This window comes from Leopardus geoffroyi, chromosome E3 (genome assembly GCF_018350155.1).
Source record: "Leopardus geoffroyi isolate Oge1 chromosome E3, O.geoffroyi_Oge1_pat1.0, whole genome shotgun sequence".
Taxonomy (NCBI): Eukaryota; Metazoa; Chordata; class Mammalia; order Carnivora; family Felidae; genus Leopardus; species Leopardus geoffroyi.
In genome coordinates this window covers 15,451,591-15,470,273 of record NC_059340.1, presented here as the reverse complement: position 1 = coordinate 15,470,273, position 18,683 = coordinate 15,451,591, and the positions used below count along the sequence as shown (strand labels likewise).

Genomic DNA, 18,683 nt, shown 5'->3' with positions numbered 1-18,683 from the left:
TTTAGGGGCGCCTGGGTGGCGCAGTCGGTTAAGCGTCCGACTTCAGCCAGGTCACGATCTCGCGGTCCGTGAGTTCGAGCCCCGTGTCGGGCTCTGGGCTGATGGCTCAGAGCCTGGAGCCTGTTTCCGATTCTGTGTCTCCCTCTCTCTCTGCCCCTCCCCCGTTCATGCTCTGTCTCTCTCTGTCCCAAAAAAAAATAAATAAACGTTGAAAAAAAAAATTAAATAAAAAAAAATAAACCTTTAAAAAATAGTAATTTTTAAATGTAATAGCGATAATAGCATTAAATATTAGTAAAAGTCTAATAAGGCAAGTTAGTTCATACAACGATTTAAAAGACTAAGGATTAGGGGCACCTGGGTGGCTCAGTCGGTTAAGCGTCCGGCTTCAGCTCAGGTCATGATCTCACAGTCCGTGAGTTCGAGCCCCGCGTCGGGCTCTGTGCTGACAGCGCACAGCCTGGAGCCTGCTTCAGATTCTGTGTCTCCCTCTCTCTCTGCCCCTCCCCTGCTCATGCTCTGCCTCTCTCTGTCTCAAAAATAAATAAAAACATTTAAAAAATTTTTTTTTTTTAAATAAAAGACTAAGGATTGTTGGGGCGCCTGGATGGCTCAGTCAGTTAAGTGTCCAACTCTAGATTTCAGCTCAGGTCATGATCTCATGGTGGTAAGGTCAAGTCCCATGTCAGGCTCTGCACCGATAATGCTAAGCCTGCTTGAGATTCTCTCTCCCTCCCTCTTTCCCTCTCTGTCTCTCTCTCTCTCTCTCTTTCTCTCTCAAAGTAAACAAACGTTTAAAAAATAAAAGACTAAAGATAGTACCTTGGATCTAGGTAAGAAAAATTTAAATTACAATGTTATATTTATTCTAGAAAAAAAAGCAAATATATAATCTTTTTGTGTGGTGGGTTTGGGAACAAGAATTTGGTAGGAGAGGTTTCTAAATCTAGCAGACTTCAAAATATATCCTAAAATGAAAGACATCACAACTAGGTGAGATTTTAATTAAAAAATTAAAATATAGGACAGTGAAATAAACCAGGGATTCCAGAAATAAATTCGGTTTCTCAGGAGCAACTGGGGGAACAGACAGAGCAGTGTTGCTTTTTACTTACTACCTGCTGACAAAGGGAAGTTTGTATATAGATTACTTATGGTCCATATTTCATACTTGTACCTTACATTTCGGCCAAATAGAGTTAAACATGAAAAAACTTAGAAGTATATTAGTGAAGTTGATTAATATATTTATTTGTGCTGGAGAGATACTGGTTTCTGTGGAGAAATTTAAAACAGTTTTCAAGCTGCAATTGAACTCTTAAATATTGTTCTTAAGGATCAGGTAAAAGGTTTAGTGGTATTAACCTTTTAAAAGCTGTGTAACGTGAAATAAAAGGTAGAATGGAAGGCAGCACTGGAAAATTGTGGTGAATACAAATGAAAGCAACATTTCAAAACGTCTAAAGTTTACTTAGTACCAAGTTCTTGCTTAGACAAAGGATCAATTATAATTCAACCGAAGGACTTTTCTGTAAATACCTAGTTAAGAAAGCAGCAGGTGTACTGTGAGTGCTGTGAGGCCCACAAGGCTGTTTGGACTAAGGGAATGAAAGACTGCTCTTAGAAGTAAGGTATGAACAGAGCCTTCCTCGGACAGCTGTTGGAAGACTGGAGAGGAATCAAAGTAATGCAGACAGAGAGTAACTTTATAGTGTTGGAGAGGTGGAATAGCCAAAAGCAGACCTCAGAACAATTGGGCAACCTAACCTGGCAGGGTAAGCGGGAAGGAGGAAGGGGTGGTGATTCTGAGTGCAGGCTTCAGCATTCTTCTGATGGACAACCATTGGAAGTATGATGCTCCAATGGTTAATCTCATTCTGTGCTCAGATCTGAATCTCAAATGATCAGTTGGACTGTGGGGTGCAGGATAGATTGAAAAGTGAGAAACGTCAAAGTTGGGGAGAGCAGCTATACTCGAGGGGAGGGTTGCTGAGGCCCAAACCAGGAAAGGATACGTGGGAGGGACATTGTAAAAGGCAGAACGACAGGATCTGGACCCTAACACGTCTTTCGGGATTTAAGCCAGAGTGACCGGGTCTGCATGCTTTCACCAAGGCCTTATGGGCCCTTGCCTGCATGCTGTCATTGGCCTGCATAGAGGCAGGCTGTGAAAAATGATCACAGGGCCATCATCATGCCCTTCTACAGTGAGTCTTTAGGAGAACCCTTGAGAGAAAGTTCTGGGTTTGGTGTCAGAATTTCACCTGAAGGGTTCATTTGCATTTATATTTTGAACACCCAATTATGTGACTATTTTTGTCTTGGTGATGATTGCTAGAAAGTTTAGTTAGAGACTGAACTGGACTGACTGGACTAATTTCTCTATCTTTAAGGACTACATTTTTCTGTTGTTCCTGCCTCTGTATTCTGTTTCTCTCCATGTTTTGTGTTTCTTCCTGTCATCTTCTAGTTGTTTTTAAGTGTTTGTTTATTTATTTTGAGAGAGAGAGAGAGGAAGAGAGAAAGACAGAGTACAAGAGGGGTAAGGGCAGAGAGAGAAACACAGAATCCTAAGCAGGCTCCAGGCTCTGAGCTGTAAACAGAGCCGACACAGGACTCGAACCCATGAACTATGAGATCATGACCTGAGTCAAAGTTGGACCCTTAACCGACTGAGCCACCCAAGCGTCCCTATCATCTTCTAGTTAACTGTGCTAAACTGTGTTTATATTTTTTAATGTTTATTTCTTTTTGAGAGAGAGAGACACACACACAGAGTTCGAGCAGGGGAGGGGCAGAGAGAGGGAGACACAGAACCCGAAGCAGACTCCAGGCTCTGAGCTGTCAGTACAGAGCCCGATGCAGGGCTTGAACTCATGAACTCATGAGCCACCTGGGCTCCCTGAACTGTGTTTATATTTTATGTAGACTTTATTCTTGAAAAGAAAGTAGGGAATAAGTATACATATTATACCACATAATGAGTAAACCCAAATAAAAATTACGAAGACCATTATTGTAGGGGCCCTGGAGAAATAAATACACATACATGGCTAATGACTCTGCATTAGGAGTTTCTGAGGATTGCAATCTAGCAGTAGATACTTAGAGATACAAAGTTGTTCATATTTATTTAACTGTTAATGTCATTCTTGAAAACGTATCACAAAGAAATAACCCAAGAGAAACAGTCCACACAATTGTACATAATAGTGAAAAAAAAGAGAGGAACCCAAATGCACAGTGGTAGAGACTGGTTAAATACATCATTTAATATAATGGGATGTGAGAAAGCCACCAAAAATGATTAAGTCGATCAGATAAATAGAAATGCACATAAGTGTGTAAATTATCAAAATACGCATTATACCCATGTAGGAATACATGTATACATCAAAAGAAATAAGAGGTCATGGGGTGTTGTAAATAACATTACAGGACAGACTTTTCTTTTCTACAGGGTTATATAATTGGTAGGTACTTTTGAGATTAGCACCAATTAAGGAGTGGATTTTGGAAACTTTATAAAATTTAGAGCTTTATGCGTGATCTTTCTTCAGCTACCAAGCAACCTCTTTGTCCCTTTTTTTCAGGATTTAAGCATTGAGGAACAGTCAGAGTTTACTCAGGATTTTTACCAGAATGTGACTGAAAGAATGCAGACTCGTGGAAAAGGTAATACTTTGGTAGCCAGCCATTAAGGGATTGCTGGTCAGTTGTACAGAGTCTGACCTTTGAGTCTTTTAGAACTTTCTCTGTTTCTCTGACGGCCTGGCTGGTTTGCCAACTCTGTCCTATAAATGACTCCACTGACATCCTGGTAGCTGGTCTTATCCTTGGAGTGTGTCTTTCTTTTTTTTTTTTTTTTTTTTTTTTTTCTTTTTTTTTCCAACGTTTATTTATTTTTGGGACAGAGAGAGACAGAGCATGAACAGGGGAGGGGCAGAGAGAGAGGGAGACACAGAATCGGAAACAGGGTCCAGGCTCTGAGCCATCAGCCCAGAGCCTGACGCGGGGCTCGAACTCACGGACCGCGAGATCGTGACCTGGCTGAAGTCGGACGCTTAACCGACTGCGCTACCCAGGGGCCCCTGGAGTGTGTCTTTCAACACCACCATGTGTACCATTCCAAAGTAATCACAGCAGTTGGGTAATTTATTGAACAATGTTTAATAATTCCATTAGGGGTAGGGGCAGAGTCAATTAAAACCCATTTAGGAGGCTTCTAAATGAAACCCCCATCTTGGAATCACCATTATGGTGAGTCATTTTTCATGATTATGTATTCCTCAGATGGGTGGGGGTGGAATAAAAATTGAGAATCAGGGACTTAGAGCTGTAGGGTTTTCGAGATTTTCTTGAATTTGACTTCCATTGATGTTGGGTTTTAGGATATACTTAGCATACATGTATAAATGAGAAATAAGTCCGACCTGTACACCTCCAAATCTCCAAGGTTTTATAGTAAACCTCAGAAAAAATGGAAGAGTGGGTTGCTGTCATTCTGTTTTTGGAATTTCAAGTGCTTTTCTAATGTAGCAATAGGGTGTGAGCCATGCTGAGGTCTTCCCACTTGGCAAGGCATGCAACCTATTAGGTCCCGCCAAGCAGCTTAGGTTAGAACTGGCAGTTCTGTGAGAGGCAGTCCCAAAAATTGAGGTTAAGGTTTTAAAGTGTATTTTTTATTTTTTTATTTAAAAAAAATTTTTTTTAAATATTTATTTATTCTTGAGAGAGAGAGAGAGAGACAGACAGAGCATGAGTGGGGGAGGGGCAAAGAGACAGACACACAGAATCCGAAGCAGGTTCCAGGCTCTGTGCCGTCAGCACAGCGCCTGACGCGGGGTTCGAACTCACAAACTGTGAGATCGTGACCTGAGCCAAAGTCAGACACTTAACCGACTGAGCCACCCAGGCGCCCCTAAAGGATATTTTTTAATGTAACATCTTGTACTTTTGTTTCTGGGTATACTTAATGTATTAACTAGTAAATTAGTTTTCTGCTATGTCGGAAAAACTATGAAAACATATTCTTAATTTAAACTGTCCATCCCTCTCTTGAGCTTTTATGTCCATTTGGATATTTCAGTGCCTCCGGAAAAAGTTGAGAAGATAATGGATCAGATCGAAAAGTACATCATGACTCGTCTCTATAAGTATGTGTTCTGTCCAGAAACTACCGATGATGAGAAGAAAGATCTCGCTATTCAAAAGAGGATCCGGTAGTTGGTTGTTTTGCTTTGTCTTGTGTTTACTACCTACCATGGGAAGAACACATTGTGGGAGAACAGAGCACTTGCATTTCAAACCTTGAGAGCAAATAACAGCAAAGGGACCTGCCATCCTTAGCACTGAGCTTCTTTGTGGTGTCAGAAAGACAAGGAATATGGTAAATTGCTAGGAGGAAAGGCCTGAAATCACCTTCTTGCTTATCCTTCTGACTCCAGCAGCTTTAGATGAGAAGCAGATCCAGTGTTTGAGATTGTTTCAAAATCTCCAAAACTTCCAAGGAACAGGTGGAAATTTCATTACTTCTCATTGCTTTGTCCTGTCTTGTGAGGCAGAAAGTTAAGCTGGACATACCCATATTAAAGTGTCATTATTCCCCCCCACCCAACCAGTGGTGCTCCTTATTTAGCTGTTCCTCCAATCACATCCTCCCCCTAGCACTGGGTTGATAACACTTCCCAAAGTGCTTAATCTTCCATGGGCAGTAGAGTGGGCTCTATTCCCCCAGGGCTCTATTCTGGTGGCAGTGAAACACTTAGGAAATAGGCCATCTAAATGTGGGAATAGGTCTGAGATTGGTTGTGCACAGGTGTTTCTGGAGGAGGGGGCCTAGGAATCCAAACGGTGTTCCCAGACAGTGGGGCTGGTAATTGGTAGATCTGTTCTTGGTAGTGTCACCCTAGAAGTGAGGACTTGGTATTGGGAAGGTGACAGATGGAGTCAGAAGGAGCTAGATGGGCTTTGGACTGACATGCAGGGTGAGAGCATTTATCAGACAACCGGTGAGGGTCAGCAGCAGAGTCTCTGCTGGGAAGCTAGGGTGTGGCCAGGAAATTCAGTGATTCAGACTAGGGCGACACACGCTTGTTGACCTCTTACTCAGTCTCATAAGTTGAAGGCAGAGCCTAAGTGGACATTAAGGGTGATGGACAGTGAAGAGAGGAAGCAGCAGATTCTTCTCAGATCTTTATCCTCAAATATCTCTTCAGCCTCAGTATAATCTCATTTCAACCAGTAAAGTTGTCTTCTGCTTTCCTTGTGATAAGTGCCGAAGAGAAGCCTCATTTAAGGATTCTAGTTACTTCAGCTCAGCCCCTAATATGTTCAGCAGCGATATGCTTGGGCCTACAATGGCCTCATTAGTCAGTGGTGTCCCATATTTCCCCTTAACTGAAGGACATGACAAGACAAATGGCTGCAGTCTGTTCTTGGGATTTTTACTGTCTTTCCCTCTTTGTAGAGCCCTGCACTGGGTTACACCTCAGATGCTTTGCGTCCCTGTTAATGAAGAAATTTCCGAAGTATCTGATATGGTGGTGAAAGCAATCACAGGTCAGTGAAACTGAGAGCTTTCTTATCTGGGTGTTTCTCCTTGAAGTTAACATAAATCCATACTTAAGTCAGTGAGCAGCCAGACAGTAAGGTATATTGCCAAAGGTATATTGGAATGTGGGAAAAGCGTTTTGCAAGAGTGCTAGTTTTATAAATTTGAAGCATTCACATTAGCAGGTAAACTACATTTCCCCTTTATTTTCTGTGACCAGGGTCTCTTATTTCTTGGGCATTGAACTAAACCAAGGTCAAATGAAGCTAAGGCTAATTTCGTAAAACTCAATGGCATTTGTATATTCAAAATAATTTTAGAGGGAGGAAGGGAGTTGGTGGTACAAGGTACTCCCCGAGCTGAAGTTACATATTAAAATGATGTCTCTCTAATTGGCTAATTAGAGGTGTGCTTTGGATTATTTTTCTGGTTTGTCTAAGAAGTAAATGAAGTGCCCTGAATTGATGTGGTTCCAGCATCCTGGACAGGTCCAGGCACCTAATAAGGTTTCTGTTTCTTAGTCATAGGAATAGCCCAGCAGAAATAGCCCACGAAAATTTTAAAAAAGCAAAGAACCAAAACAAATTGCTCCTACTAGAGAAGACATCCAACCTTGGCCAGCTTCTCCTCAATTAAGAAGAGGTGTAAAGACTTGCCCATTTAGAGATTGTTAGTGAAATTCTGCTGGGAAAGAAAGTTAGTTGCTCAGCTGCTATTAGCAGTGTTGGAGGCAAACCGTTAGGTAGGCTCCTTTGGTTGTAAGAGTTAGAGACTCACTCATGTTACAGGAAGAAATAGGGGGTCACTTAAGAGATTATCAAGGTAGGAAAGGAAGCCACACTCTCGCGGAAACTTAGCTCCACAGCCCCTCTGGGGACTGGGATATCTGCTGTTAACGTGATTCTTGCGCTCTTTCAGGTTCTGCTTCTCTTTGTATATCTCTGCATTTTAACTCCTGGTATTAAATGAATTGTTTTCTGTAATTCCCCTTGCAGAGTCTAACTGGCCTAGCTAAATTCTGTCATCTTTGTTGTTCAAAGCTTTTCTGCAAGGCTGTGTTATAGGCTTCATGAATTGACTCCTTTGGGTCAAGGCCCACCCCCACTCCTACCTTTTGCTCAGGGAACATCATAAGAGATTGAAGGTGAGAAGCCTGGATATGGACATTGTACTTGTGTTTTTTCCCAAAGACTCTTACCAAGTTCAAGACCAATTGGTTTATGTTTAAAATACTTCAAAGGAGTTTATGTTTGGGACTCTTTTCTGAAATGCCATAGGATAGACCTTATAAAACCAGAAACTACAGGAGCCAGACCATTGTTTGCTTAAGAATAGAACTAAGAGGATTTTAATACATCAACAGTTTGTTAATAGAATTTGAGAGATGAAACTTTTTTCTCTGAAGTCATCTGAGTTGGAGTTTGAAGAGATATTTTAGTAGTAGAAATTTGGCCACAAGATTTTATTTTATTTTTTAATGTTTACTCTGAGAGAGAGAGAGAGAGAGGAGGAGGAGCAGTGAGAGAGAGAGAATCCCAAGTGGGCACCACACTGTCAGCACAGAGCCTGATGTGGGTTGGAACCCACAAACCATAAGATCATGACCTGACCCAAAACCAAGAGTCAGACACTCAGCCAACTGAGCCACCCAGGCACCCCTGGCCATAAAATTTTAAAAGCCTTCTTACTCTTCCTCATCTTAACCCCCATATCTTGCCAATCCAAGTACAGATACGTTCTGCCTCTATGAGGGCCGAAGGTTCTAATGATTACTGTGTTCCTAATCTGAAGTTGTTAGCCTAAGTACAGGAGTCCCAGAGAGGACAGTCTGTAACAGTGGTCTTAAATATGGAGACATCAGTTAAATGTCTCTACATTGTCCCAGGTGCTACCAATCAGCACTGTCAGTTTTGTTGATAAATATACCGAATAAGGCATTTTCCGTTTCAGTTGACATCTGTCATCTAGAAGTGGAGGCCACGGATGCTATTAAACATCATGCAAGACAGGACAGTCCCCTACAAAAAAAAAAAATTATCCAGTCCAAAATCTCATTAGTGCCAAGGTTGAGGAATCATGACTTGGAGCTACAGCCTACTTTGTTTACAAAACTTCTTGAACGATAAATCTAAGACTTCTGCCAAGATGGAGGACCCACCCTCAGCCTGTCTTTCTTACTGACTACAAGTAAAAGCCCTGGATGGCAGACACGAAGCAGTTATCTGAGGATTCTGAAAAGTAAATAAGAGCAGACAGATTAGGGCAGGAAATCATTGCTCGAAGAATTAATACAGTGGTGAGTTTCCTGTTGTTATTTCCTCCCGGATCTCCTCCTTTAGGCTTTAGAGCAATGCAAATCATGGAACTAGCTACACATGGGGGGTGGGGGGGTCCAAAAGAGTTCCCCCCAGAAAACTTCCTTCAGACTAAAGGATACTAAAGGAGGGGTTGCTGCAGGACAAAGAGTGTGACAGAAATCTATACCCCCTTCCCTCTTTACTTTTTTTTCTTTTCCCTTCCCTTCTCTTTTTACACTCTTGGCCCTCCCTCTTGGCAGTGGCAGCTACATGCATCCAGATAAAAAGTAATTCACTTTTATTTTATTTTTAAGTTTTAAGTAATCTCTGCATCCCACATGGGGTTCAAATCATGTCACCAAGATCAGGAGTCCCATGCTCCTCCAACTGAGCCAGCCAGATGCTCCATTTGGCTCAGTCAGTAGAGCATCTAACTTCGGCTCAGGTCATGATCTCACGGTTTGTGGGTTCGAGCCCCACGTCGGACTCTGTGCTGACAGCTCAGAGCCTGAAACCTGCTTCAGATTCTGTATCTCCCTCTGTCTCTCCTCCTCCCCCACTTACGCTCTGTCTCTCTCTCTCCCTCTCTCTCAAAAATAAATAAAACATTAAAAAAAAAAAACCAAAAACTTAAAGAATAGGAGCACCTGGGTGGCTCGGTCAGCTAAGTGTCTGACTTCGCCTCAGTCATGATCTCACAGTTCACCGGTTCTAGCCCTGTGTCAGGCTCTGTGCTGACAGCTCTGAGGCTGGAACCTACCTCGGTTTCTGTGTCTCCCTCTCTCTGCCCCTCCCCTGTTTGCATGCTCACATGCACACGCATTCTCTCTCTCCCTCTCTCTCTCTCTCTCAGAAATAAATAAACTTTAAAACTTTTTTTAAACAAAACTTAAAGAATAAATAATGAGAGAGTGGTTTAAAATGAGAGAAAGGTTTAAAATAAAAAATAAAAGCCAACAATAAAGGTAGAAAGCTAAACAGGATAAAAACAGTAGTAAAAACAGTTTTTAAAAAGTCTTAAAATTTTTTTTTTCTTAATGTTTTTTCTTGAGAGAGAGGAGGGGGGAGGAGCAGAGAGAGAGAGGGGGAAACACAGAATCTGAAGCAGGCTCCAGGCTCTGAGCTGTCAGCACAAAGCCTGATGCAGGGCTCAAACCCACAAATCGTGGAGCCAAAGTCAGACGCTTAACTAACTGAGCCACCCAGGCACCCCCCTGCCCCAGATCTTTTTTACATACATTCTACTCAAATAGAAAAAGAAAATAGTTTGAGACATAGTAACAATAATTACAACCCATCATTAAAAGAGTAAAGGAACTAAACCATAAAATAAGCAAAAGCATACAATAGACATGTATGTACAGGGACTAGAAGCATTAGGAAGTTAAAATACAGCCTCTGCACTGTCGGGTGTTTCTGTCCCATACGTTAGTCTTCCATGGCTGGTGGTCCGTGAAGATTCCTCCCAGTAACCGACCTCTGGGATGAGAACTGGGAGCAGAAAGAACTGTGACATGCGCCATCGCCCCACCTAAATCAGAAACTTTTGTTCCTGCTGTTGACCAGAAATTGCTTTCAAATTAACCTGCCTCAGCTCTCTCCTTTCACGTTGCTCCAGATGGCAGGCAGAAACGCCTATCCAGAGGCGCACTCCCTCCTTCCTCTTCTGTTGTTCTAGTGGTGCTGAACTCCTCCCCACCTCCCGGTCTTTGTGGCACAAAGTGTCCATTTGCAAGAGCCTACCACTTAGTGGTAGTTTGGGGCAATGAAGTAATTTTTCTCTGAGGGAAATGAATGAGAGTAAATGTATACCCTTGCTTTATCCCCTGTGCTAACTAGTAGGTTATAAATGTCATAAAAGTGCTGTAGGTGTTTGTAGCTGGTGGAGATTTATATGCCGTGGGGACTGGCCGCTCTGGACTATACGTGTGATAGATTTTAGCAGCTGTATTTTTATATCCAATACAGTGGTGCTTTGTATAGTACCCACCTTTCTAAAAAGCAGTAGGCTTCCTAAACTGACTTTTACAGTGTATTAGAGGAACAGAAGCAGGAAAGACGCTCTTAATTTTCCAAGGAGCTCATAAGCAGTTCACCATTGTGGTTAAAGGCATGCGTTAGAGAATCAGACGTGAATCTGCCCTCTGTCACTGGCTGTCTATATAATTTTGGGCAAATTATGGAACTTCTCTGAACCCTCAGTTCCCTTCCTACAAGTAGTATCCATTGTACAATCTGAGGATGGAAAAGAAATAGGCTTGTGGAGCACAGAAATAATGCATATAATGCCTGGTCTGTGGTTCTGTGCCTGGTTACACATTCTGTAATGATGAGCTAGTGTTTACAGTTTCTGTGGTCAAAGTTTTTTATATACTAAGTTACTTGGTGGAGAAAGGGTTAACCTCTGTAATTTGATAGATTAAAAAATGATTATTCTAATACTTCTTTTACGTAATCATTTTCTCATTGGAAGCAGTGTCTTTTCTGCTTTATAGATATCATTGAAATGGATTCTAAGCGTGTACCTCGAGATAAGTTGGCCTGCATCACCAAGTGTAGCAAGCACATCTTCAATGCCATTAAGATCACCAAGAACGAGCCAGCGTCAGCCGATGACTTTTTACCCACTCTCATCTACATTGTTTTGAAGGGCAACCCCCCACGCCTTCAGTCCAATATCCAGTATATCACCCGCTTCTGCAACCCAAGCCGATTGATGACTGGAGAGGATGGCTACTATTTCACCAATCTGGTAAGGATTTGATTTCCTGGAGTTACAGAGAGGAACCATTTTAGGGATGTGACACATCACTCACAGGCCTGTGACAGTTTACTGCCCATGAGTTGAGGAATCAGTAAAGCTAAAGATGCTTGCTTGCTGTCACATAGCACCCGTGACTGGGCCGGGCAAACACCCCACCTCTCAGTACTTGACCAGAGATTGTGATCCTCTTACAGGAAACACGATAGTCACGTGGAGGAGTGTCTGTTGCTGTTGGCCATCACTTGCCCAGGTCCTGGTTAAAAGGGCCTCACTTAGTTGGGTTGTTTCAACCATGAATAAATCAGATCATGGACTTTGATTTCTTTATTGAAAGACTTAAGAATTATTTTTTGCTTTATTTCTATAAATGATCTCTTAGAACTGAATCCTGAGATTTTAGGCAAGGGTCAGTTAGAGGACGTGAAATGATTTTCAACTGTTGTTGACCGTGCTACTTAATTCTAGGCAAGATGGCATTAAAATATGTGTATCTAAGTTGTAAGGCTGAATATTTCCTTTTACTGACCACTTAACTTTTGTTTGTTTGCTTTAGACTAGATTTACTCATGGATTTGAGCCTCAGAATACCTTATGTGCCTTCTTTCCTGGGTAGGAAGTTGTACAGGGTAATAGGGAGAGGAAACCAGGTTACATAAGGCAGCATTTCTAGTAAATTGTCTAAAAAGACATTTGAAACTAAAAAGACAAGCTTGAATCTCCCAAGCTTCCAGAAATTTGTTGTGATTTATTTTTAAATGCTAAATATGTATTCACTTTTGTGCCTGATTCTGTATTTTGTTTTCCTTTAAGTGGGTTCCCAAAAGTGTATAAATTTCCAGTGCTTCAAAACCTGGACCTGCCCCGGGTAACCTCACCCTCAGCCATGGCATTCAGCTGCTCATTCCTGTTGTTGCAGCATCTGGGGATGTGGTTTGCAGGGAGTTGGGAATGCTCTTTTTCTTTTTTCAAGCTCTTATGAAATTCCAGTTAGTTAACATACACCGTAATATTAGTTTTAGATGTAGAGTTCAGTGATTCATCACATACAACACCCAGTGCTCATCCGAGTGCACTCCTTAATACCCATCACCCATTTAGCCCAGCCTGGGAATGCCCTTTTTCAAAATGATGCTTGTTCCATTATTTGCAGTATTTTTCATCCTCCCAGACACGTGGTGGCTTAAACTATACTCCCCCAAAAGTTTAGCTGAAGTAAGCATTTCTTAACATAAGTGAAAACATGCACTTGACTGCCAGGAAGAGCTTTTTGGATTCAGTTCTTTATCTAGAGAACATGAGAAAGTGTGGAAAATCCCTGAGAATTATGAAGATGGAGACATGGCTGGTAGTAGAGAAATGAGCAGGGCTGGGAGGTGTTTGAGGGTCGTCCTGGTGGTCAACAGTGGAAGCTGCTGGCTCACCTTTTCCCTGCAGCTTCCCAGCACCTTGACCTACAGCCCTGTTAGCACCTTATGTCTCCGTCCTCTTGCTGATTCAGAGTCCGGCCTCTGATCCCTCTGCTCCAGTGAAACTGCTCCGGCAGAAGTCAAATCCCATGAAAACTGTCAGCCTTCATCTTACTTCTTTAACATTCTTGGTAACTCCTTTGTTCTAGAACTTCCTGCCTTTGGATTTCAGAGTTCCACTCCTTACTTGTCTCTTTGTGAGCTTTGTGTCTTCTCAAGTTGGGTTTTTCCGTGGGGTGCTGTCCTCTATGCATCTGTCTCCCTAGGCTGTCTGCTCTGGTCGCAGCTCTGCTGTCATCTGCACAGTGATGACACACACACGTCACCTGTTTGCCCTCCTACTGAGCTCCACTTCTGGCTATTTATTGGGCCTCAAATTTAATTTTTTCAAAACTAAACCTGCTTCCCCACCAAATGTTTTTCTCCTTTCTCATATACACTGTTTCCACTTGGGGCAATAGCATCCATCCATGCCAGGAATGTTAGAATCCTCTTAGATTCCTCCTCTCTCCAGGGACTGCAGCACATCCACGCACACCGTGGGCACCTGTGTGGCAGGGTCAGATGGGCCCATTCTTGTCAGATGAGTCCGTTGCAGTAGATTTGCTAAATATTCCTCAAAAAGATGATTCCCTTTTTTATGTGTAATAATGTTGGATCCTGGGAATGAGTTCTCAGAAGAAATTCTGAGAGCTGCCTGTTTCCCTCTGTTTATATTGCATGTCTTTCTTGTGAAAATAGTTTTTTAAGAAAATGTGAAAATTCATTTTCTTTGTAAAAAAATTAAATCAATATGAGAAAGTGTAGCCGACAGATGTCTGTTTCACTGAGCATTTGCCCAAGGATTTCTGTACTAATAATTGCTCCCGTTTGTTCATTTCTTACTGCCGACCTGTGAGCTAAGCACATTACATGTGCTGGATTGCTTCATTCTCACAATAAATCTGGGTGGTATTTCCCGTTTTACAGATACAGGAACCCCAGAGACAGTAGGTAACTTTCCCCAGACTCACAAAAACTCCTGGCCAACATATGACGGAGGTGACAACTCAGGTTGCTTGATTTCAAAGCCTGTTCTTTCAGCCACTTGGTGTTAAAGGACCACAGGTCCTTCGAGGACCAGAGGTCTGTGTGCCACTCCAGTACCTGCTGATGTGCCCAGTAGCTGGCCAGGCCCTGAGTGAGGATTGTGGGGCTGGCAAGACCTCAAAGGGGAATGAATGGCTTTATGGGACATGTTCCCCAGTCACTTGGCCCTAGAGCTCCCAGTCCCAACAGTGGTTCCTCTTCCCTGCAACATGGCAGGGAAGCAGAGAGTCTCCGAGTTTGAGGAAGCGTTCAGTTTTTGTCCACGGGAAACTCTGTAGCCAGTGTGGAACAAACACTGAAGGTGCCTCCCCCGACATTTCACTCTGTATAAGACCCCTAGACCTTTGAACAACCCAAGGAGAGGACTGAATTTCTCACAGACTCAATGGGAGTTTGCAATGCAACTTTTTTTTTTTTTCCTAAGGAAGAAATGTATTATTTCAGGTGGGAGTATAAGGAAACATGATTGGGACGCCTGGGTGGCTCAGGTAAGCATCCAGCTCTCGATTTCGGCTCAGGTCATGATCTCATGGTTGTGAGGTCAAGCCCCACATCGGGCTCTGTGCTGGGCATGGAGCCTGCTTAAGATTCTCTCTCTTTCTGCCTCTCCGCTGCTCGGGTGTGCTCACACTCTCTCTCCCTCAAAATAAATGAGTCAATAAAAGGAAGGAAGGAAGGAAGGAAGGAAGGAAGGAAGGAAGGAAGGAAGGAAGGAAGGAAGGAAGGAAGAGAAAGAAAGAGAAAGAAACAGATTTGCTGTGAGTTGTCAATTTTGTTTTGTTTGGTTATTTATTTTTGAAAGAGTGCAAGCAGGGAAGGGGCAGAGAGAGGGGTACAGAGGATCTGAAGCAGGCCCTGCACTGACAGCAGGGAGCCCAGTGTAGAGCTTAGACTCACAAACTGTGAGATCATGACCTGAGCTAAAGTTGAGGCTCAAGCATCTGAGCCACCCAAGTGCCTCTGAGTTGGTAATTTTTGAAGCTGAAGTCCATGGTGGGTCATTACCTGTTTTTTCCTACCTTTTTTTTTTTTTTTTTTTTTTTTAACGTTTATTTATCTTTGAGACAGAGAGAGACAGAGCATGAACAGGGGAGGGGCAGAGAGAGCGGGAGACACAGAATCTGAAACAGGCTCCAGGCTCTGAGCGGTCAGCACAGAGCCCGACGCGGGGCTCGAACTCACGGACCGTGAGACCATGACCTGAGCCGAAGTCGGACGCTTAACCAACCAAGCCACCCAGGCGCCCCATCCTACTTTTGATTGTTTTAAATTCACCATAATAAAAGGATTTAAAAAGATATATTTGAATATTTGTACCTTTCCCCTTATGGCTATAGTAAATAACCTTCTGGTTTTTTCTAGTGCTGTGCTGTGGCTTTCATTGAGAAGTTAGATGCTCAGTCTTTGAATTTAAGTCAGGAAGATTTTGATCGATACATGTCCGGCCAGACTTCTCCCAGGAAGCAAGAATCTGAGAATTGGTCTCCTGATGCTTGCTTAGGGGTTAAGCAAATGTATAAGAACTTGGATCTTCTGTCTCAGTTGAATGAACGGCAAGAAAGGATCATGAGTGAAGCCAAGAAACTTGAAAAAGACCTCATAGAGTGGACAGATGGAATTGCAAAAGAGGTTCAAGACATTGTTGAGAAATATCCACTCGAAATTAAGCCCCCAAATCAATCTTTAGCAGCTATTGACTCTGAAAATGTTGAAAATGATAAACTTCCGCCACCATTGCAACCTCAAGTTTATGCAGGATGATAAATATTTACATGGGTAGTATTTATTTGAGCCTACATTGTAGCTAGCCCTTACTACAGTCCATGATTGGGATCTAGACTATAACTTAATGCTTATAAATGCCAGAGCGTTTTTAAAGGTACAGTTTGTGGGGATTGTTCTGTTTGTTTTGTTTTGTTTTTCCTGGCAGGGGAAGCTTAGTAAATAATAAAATACTATTTATTTGAGTTACTGAAATAGATTGATTTAAGTCTTATGTGAAAGTTTTGTCTAAATCTATTTTTTGTCCATGATTTTCCTACGTGCTTCCTCTGTGGCATTCACTGTGGTTTGGATTTGGGTAAATAATTGCCTTTAAAGGATAAAACAAATGAATGCTACAAAATGTATGGTACCACTCTTCTACAGTTTGAAATAATTTTATAATTGTAAAGATAGAAGATATATTGATAATATGTAAAATTGTAAATATGTAAAAAAAAAAAAAAGGAATGGTGTCTGCTGTGCATGGCGTTTCATGCGTTAATTTTTTTAGTTTAAAATGAAGTATATTGAATGTTTGCCTTTAACACCATTTTATTTGGTTTGCCCCACTTAAATGAATCTAGAAACGTTAGACATACTGCCCTTAAAATATTGACTCCACCTTTAACAACATGTTAGCCTAACTTTGAGGTTCTGTATAATCAGTCAGGGACTGTGACACCATTGAGGTTCAGAATAATTTTTAGGTCGTATAAAGTTACCGTTCAAGATAGTCATTTGAAGACTTTGAACCATGCCTCTTGCACCGTCGTCCTCCACTCATTCAGGAGGTATTTATAGAGGTCTTCGTAAAGGAGCTGGTCCTGGGTCTAGATCAGAAGACAGGAGTGAACGGGCCTCCACTGGCGAGCGCCAATAGGGAACTCCTCAGAGCTGTAGCACCCTTCTTTCTGCCTCTGTCTGCAGCAGACCTTTGACTCTATGGGCAACCCAGACGCATGTCATATAAACCTCTTTCAGGGTTTCTCCACCTCAGTGCTACTGACATTTGGGGCCTGAGGACTTTTTGTTATGACGGCTTCCCTGTGCATTACAGGACGTTTAGCAGTATTCCTGGCCTCGATACCCACTAGACACTAGTGGCAACCCCCACAGTTGTGAAAAATCTCCTCCAGACATCGCCAGATGTTTCCAGGGTGGAGTGGGCGCAAATTCGCCCTCAGTTGAGAACCACTAATCTATTGTGTAGACAAGGAAGCTGTCCTCCTTGTGGTTAATATGATGTAACCAAAGAATATTGTATTAAGTGCACAGTGCGGTCAACTGATACTGAGGCTTTACAGCCACTGGCAGTGTGGAACCGTTTTAATCCTAACGGAACCCTTCATAACCTAACTACGCCACGTATGATCCTCCTTCCAGTCAGTGATTTCTATAGATTATCAGCGTAGCTGTGAAATTGTGCATAATTCCAGGGCATCGTTCTGAAACAAGGTCACGTGACACAAGCAGTATCTCAGTATCTTCCTAACAGTGTACCACACAGATTTGTAGTGCAGTCATTTTGGAATAAAACTAGGGTGAGTATAAAACTTTGTATCCTTTACTTAAATTTCCCTGTAAGAGCCATGAGGTTGACATACCTGTTGTCACGAAGCGCTAAAGGCGTGAAGCAGTTAACCGAGTCAGCCGATCACTGAGCTCATGTGGAGTGCGAGGAGTTACTATCCGATGCCAGTGAGAATCTGCACTTAGAAACCCGAGCCCAAGTGATTTTGTAGAAAGCTTTCCCCCTTTTCCGTTGTTCTTTTCTATGTACTTTCTAGGTGCTAATCCAGGTATACACACTCTGAATTCTCCTGGGAATATATACAGTTCTTTTAGTCTTGTACATTATGTTTGTTAAATAAAATGTGCATATCAGCCTCCCACAAAAACTGTCTTCTTTTGATTTCTTGCATATCTTTAAGGGAAGTTGTTGAATTGATTTCTTTGTATGTGTCTCATATTAGTAGAATTCTGTAGATAGGAAATCTTGCCTTAGGTAGAGGCTTATATTTCTCTTAAGTTGGCATCAACACTGTGGCCACATTTTCTGTCTTCTCAACAAGAGAGTATCGCTGTTTTATGTACTATAAACGTGATTGGAATAAACCTTTGGAACGGAAACCCATATTAACAGGGTCTCATGATCCACCCCTCTTTCAGCTAGATTGAGTTTTAGTTCTTTATTTTAGGAAAAGCTACGTTACTAATATCCTCATGTTGCAAAGGTTTCCGTTTTAAGCCACAACCGTCAGTATCATACTTAAAAATGAAGCATTGGAGACATTCCAGTTAAAATCAAGAACAACAGAAAGATGTTTGCTGTCACTGCCATTAGCGCTTTTCTGAAAGTTTTACCCCAGGTACTCAGTCTTCAAACAGAAATGAAGGGGGCTTAACCTAACCTATGTAGAAAAGGTTCTAGCCTCGTGGTTGAGGCTTGCGGTTGGCTTTGAAATTTTGGCTAACACGTAGATGTTAGTTCTTTGGCCTTGGGCAAATCTCTGCTCTTTCACATACCCAGTCTGTGAATTGGGTGTGACGATCACACCAGCTTCAAGGGCTTCTGGGGATTAGATGACATACAACAGTACCTAGCAGTGCCAAGTGCTCAAGTGATAGCTATTTATAGGTGCTTTTTTCTACTTAGAAAGCCCAAGAGAACTGATATGGAAACATTACATTTCACTAAAATGGTGAGATATGACATGAGAAGTAGCCATCAAAAGCAACAGTACAAAATG

General features: G+C 42.1%; 1 protein-coding gene across 7 annotated transcripts in view; it reads left to right on the top strand.

The window, feature by feature from the left end:
• Positions 1-17,831, top strand: part of RABGEF1 (RAB guanine nucleotide exchange factor 1) — a 63,167-nt gene extending 45,336 nt beyond the window's left edge. For 6 of the 7 annotated variants that reach the window (XM_045459812.1, XM_045459817.1, XM_045459816.1 and 3 more), the window contains 5 exons: positions 3,594-3,675; positions 5,090-5,222; positions 6,470-6,561; positions 11,346-11,602; positions 15,532-17,831. In XM_045459812.1, coding sequence (XP_045315768.1) covers positions 3,594-3,675; positions 5,090-5,222; positions 6,470-6,561; positions 11,346-11,602; positions 15,532-15,930 — 963 coding nt within the window. In that variant the 3' untranslated portion in view covers positions 15,931-17,831. Of the gene's footprint in view, positions 1-3,593; positions 3,676-5,089; positions 5,223-6,469; positions 6,562-11,345; positions 11,603-14,593; positions 14,651-15,531 lie in introns of those variants that run through there. The other variant, XM_045459818.1, reaches the window with a different exon arrangement.
• Positions 17,832-18,683: the final 852 nt, after the last annotated feature.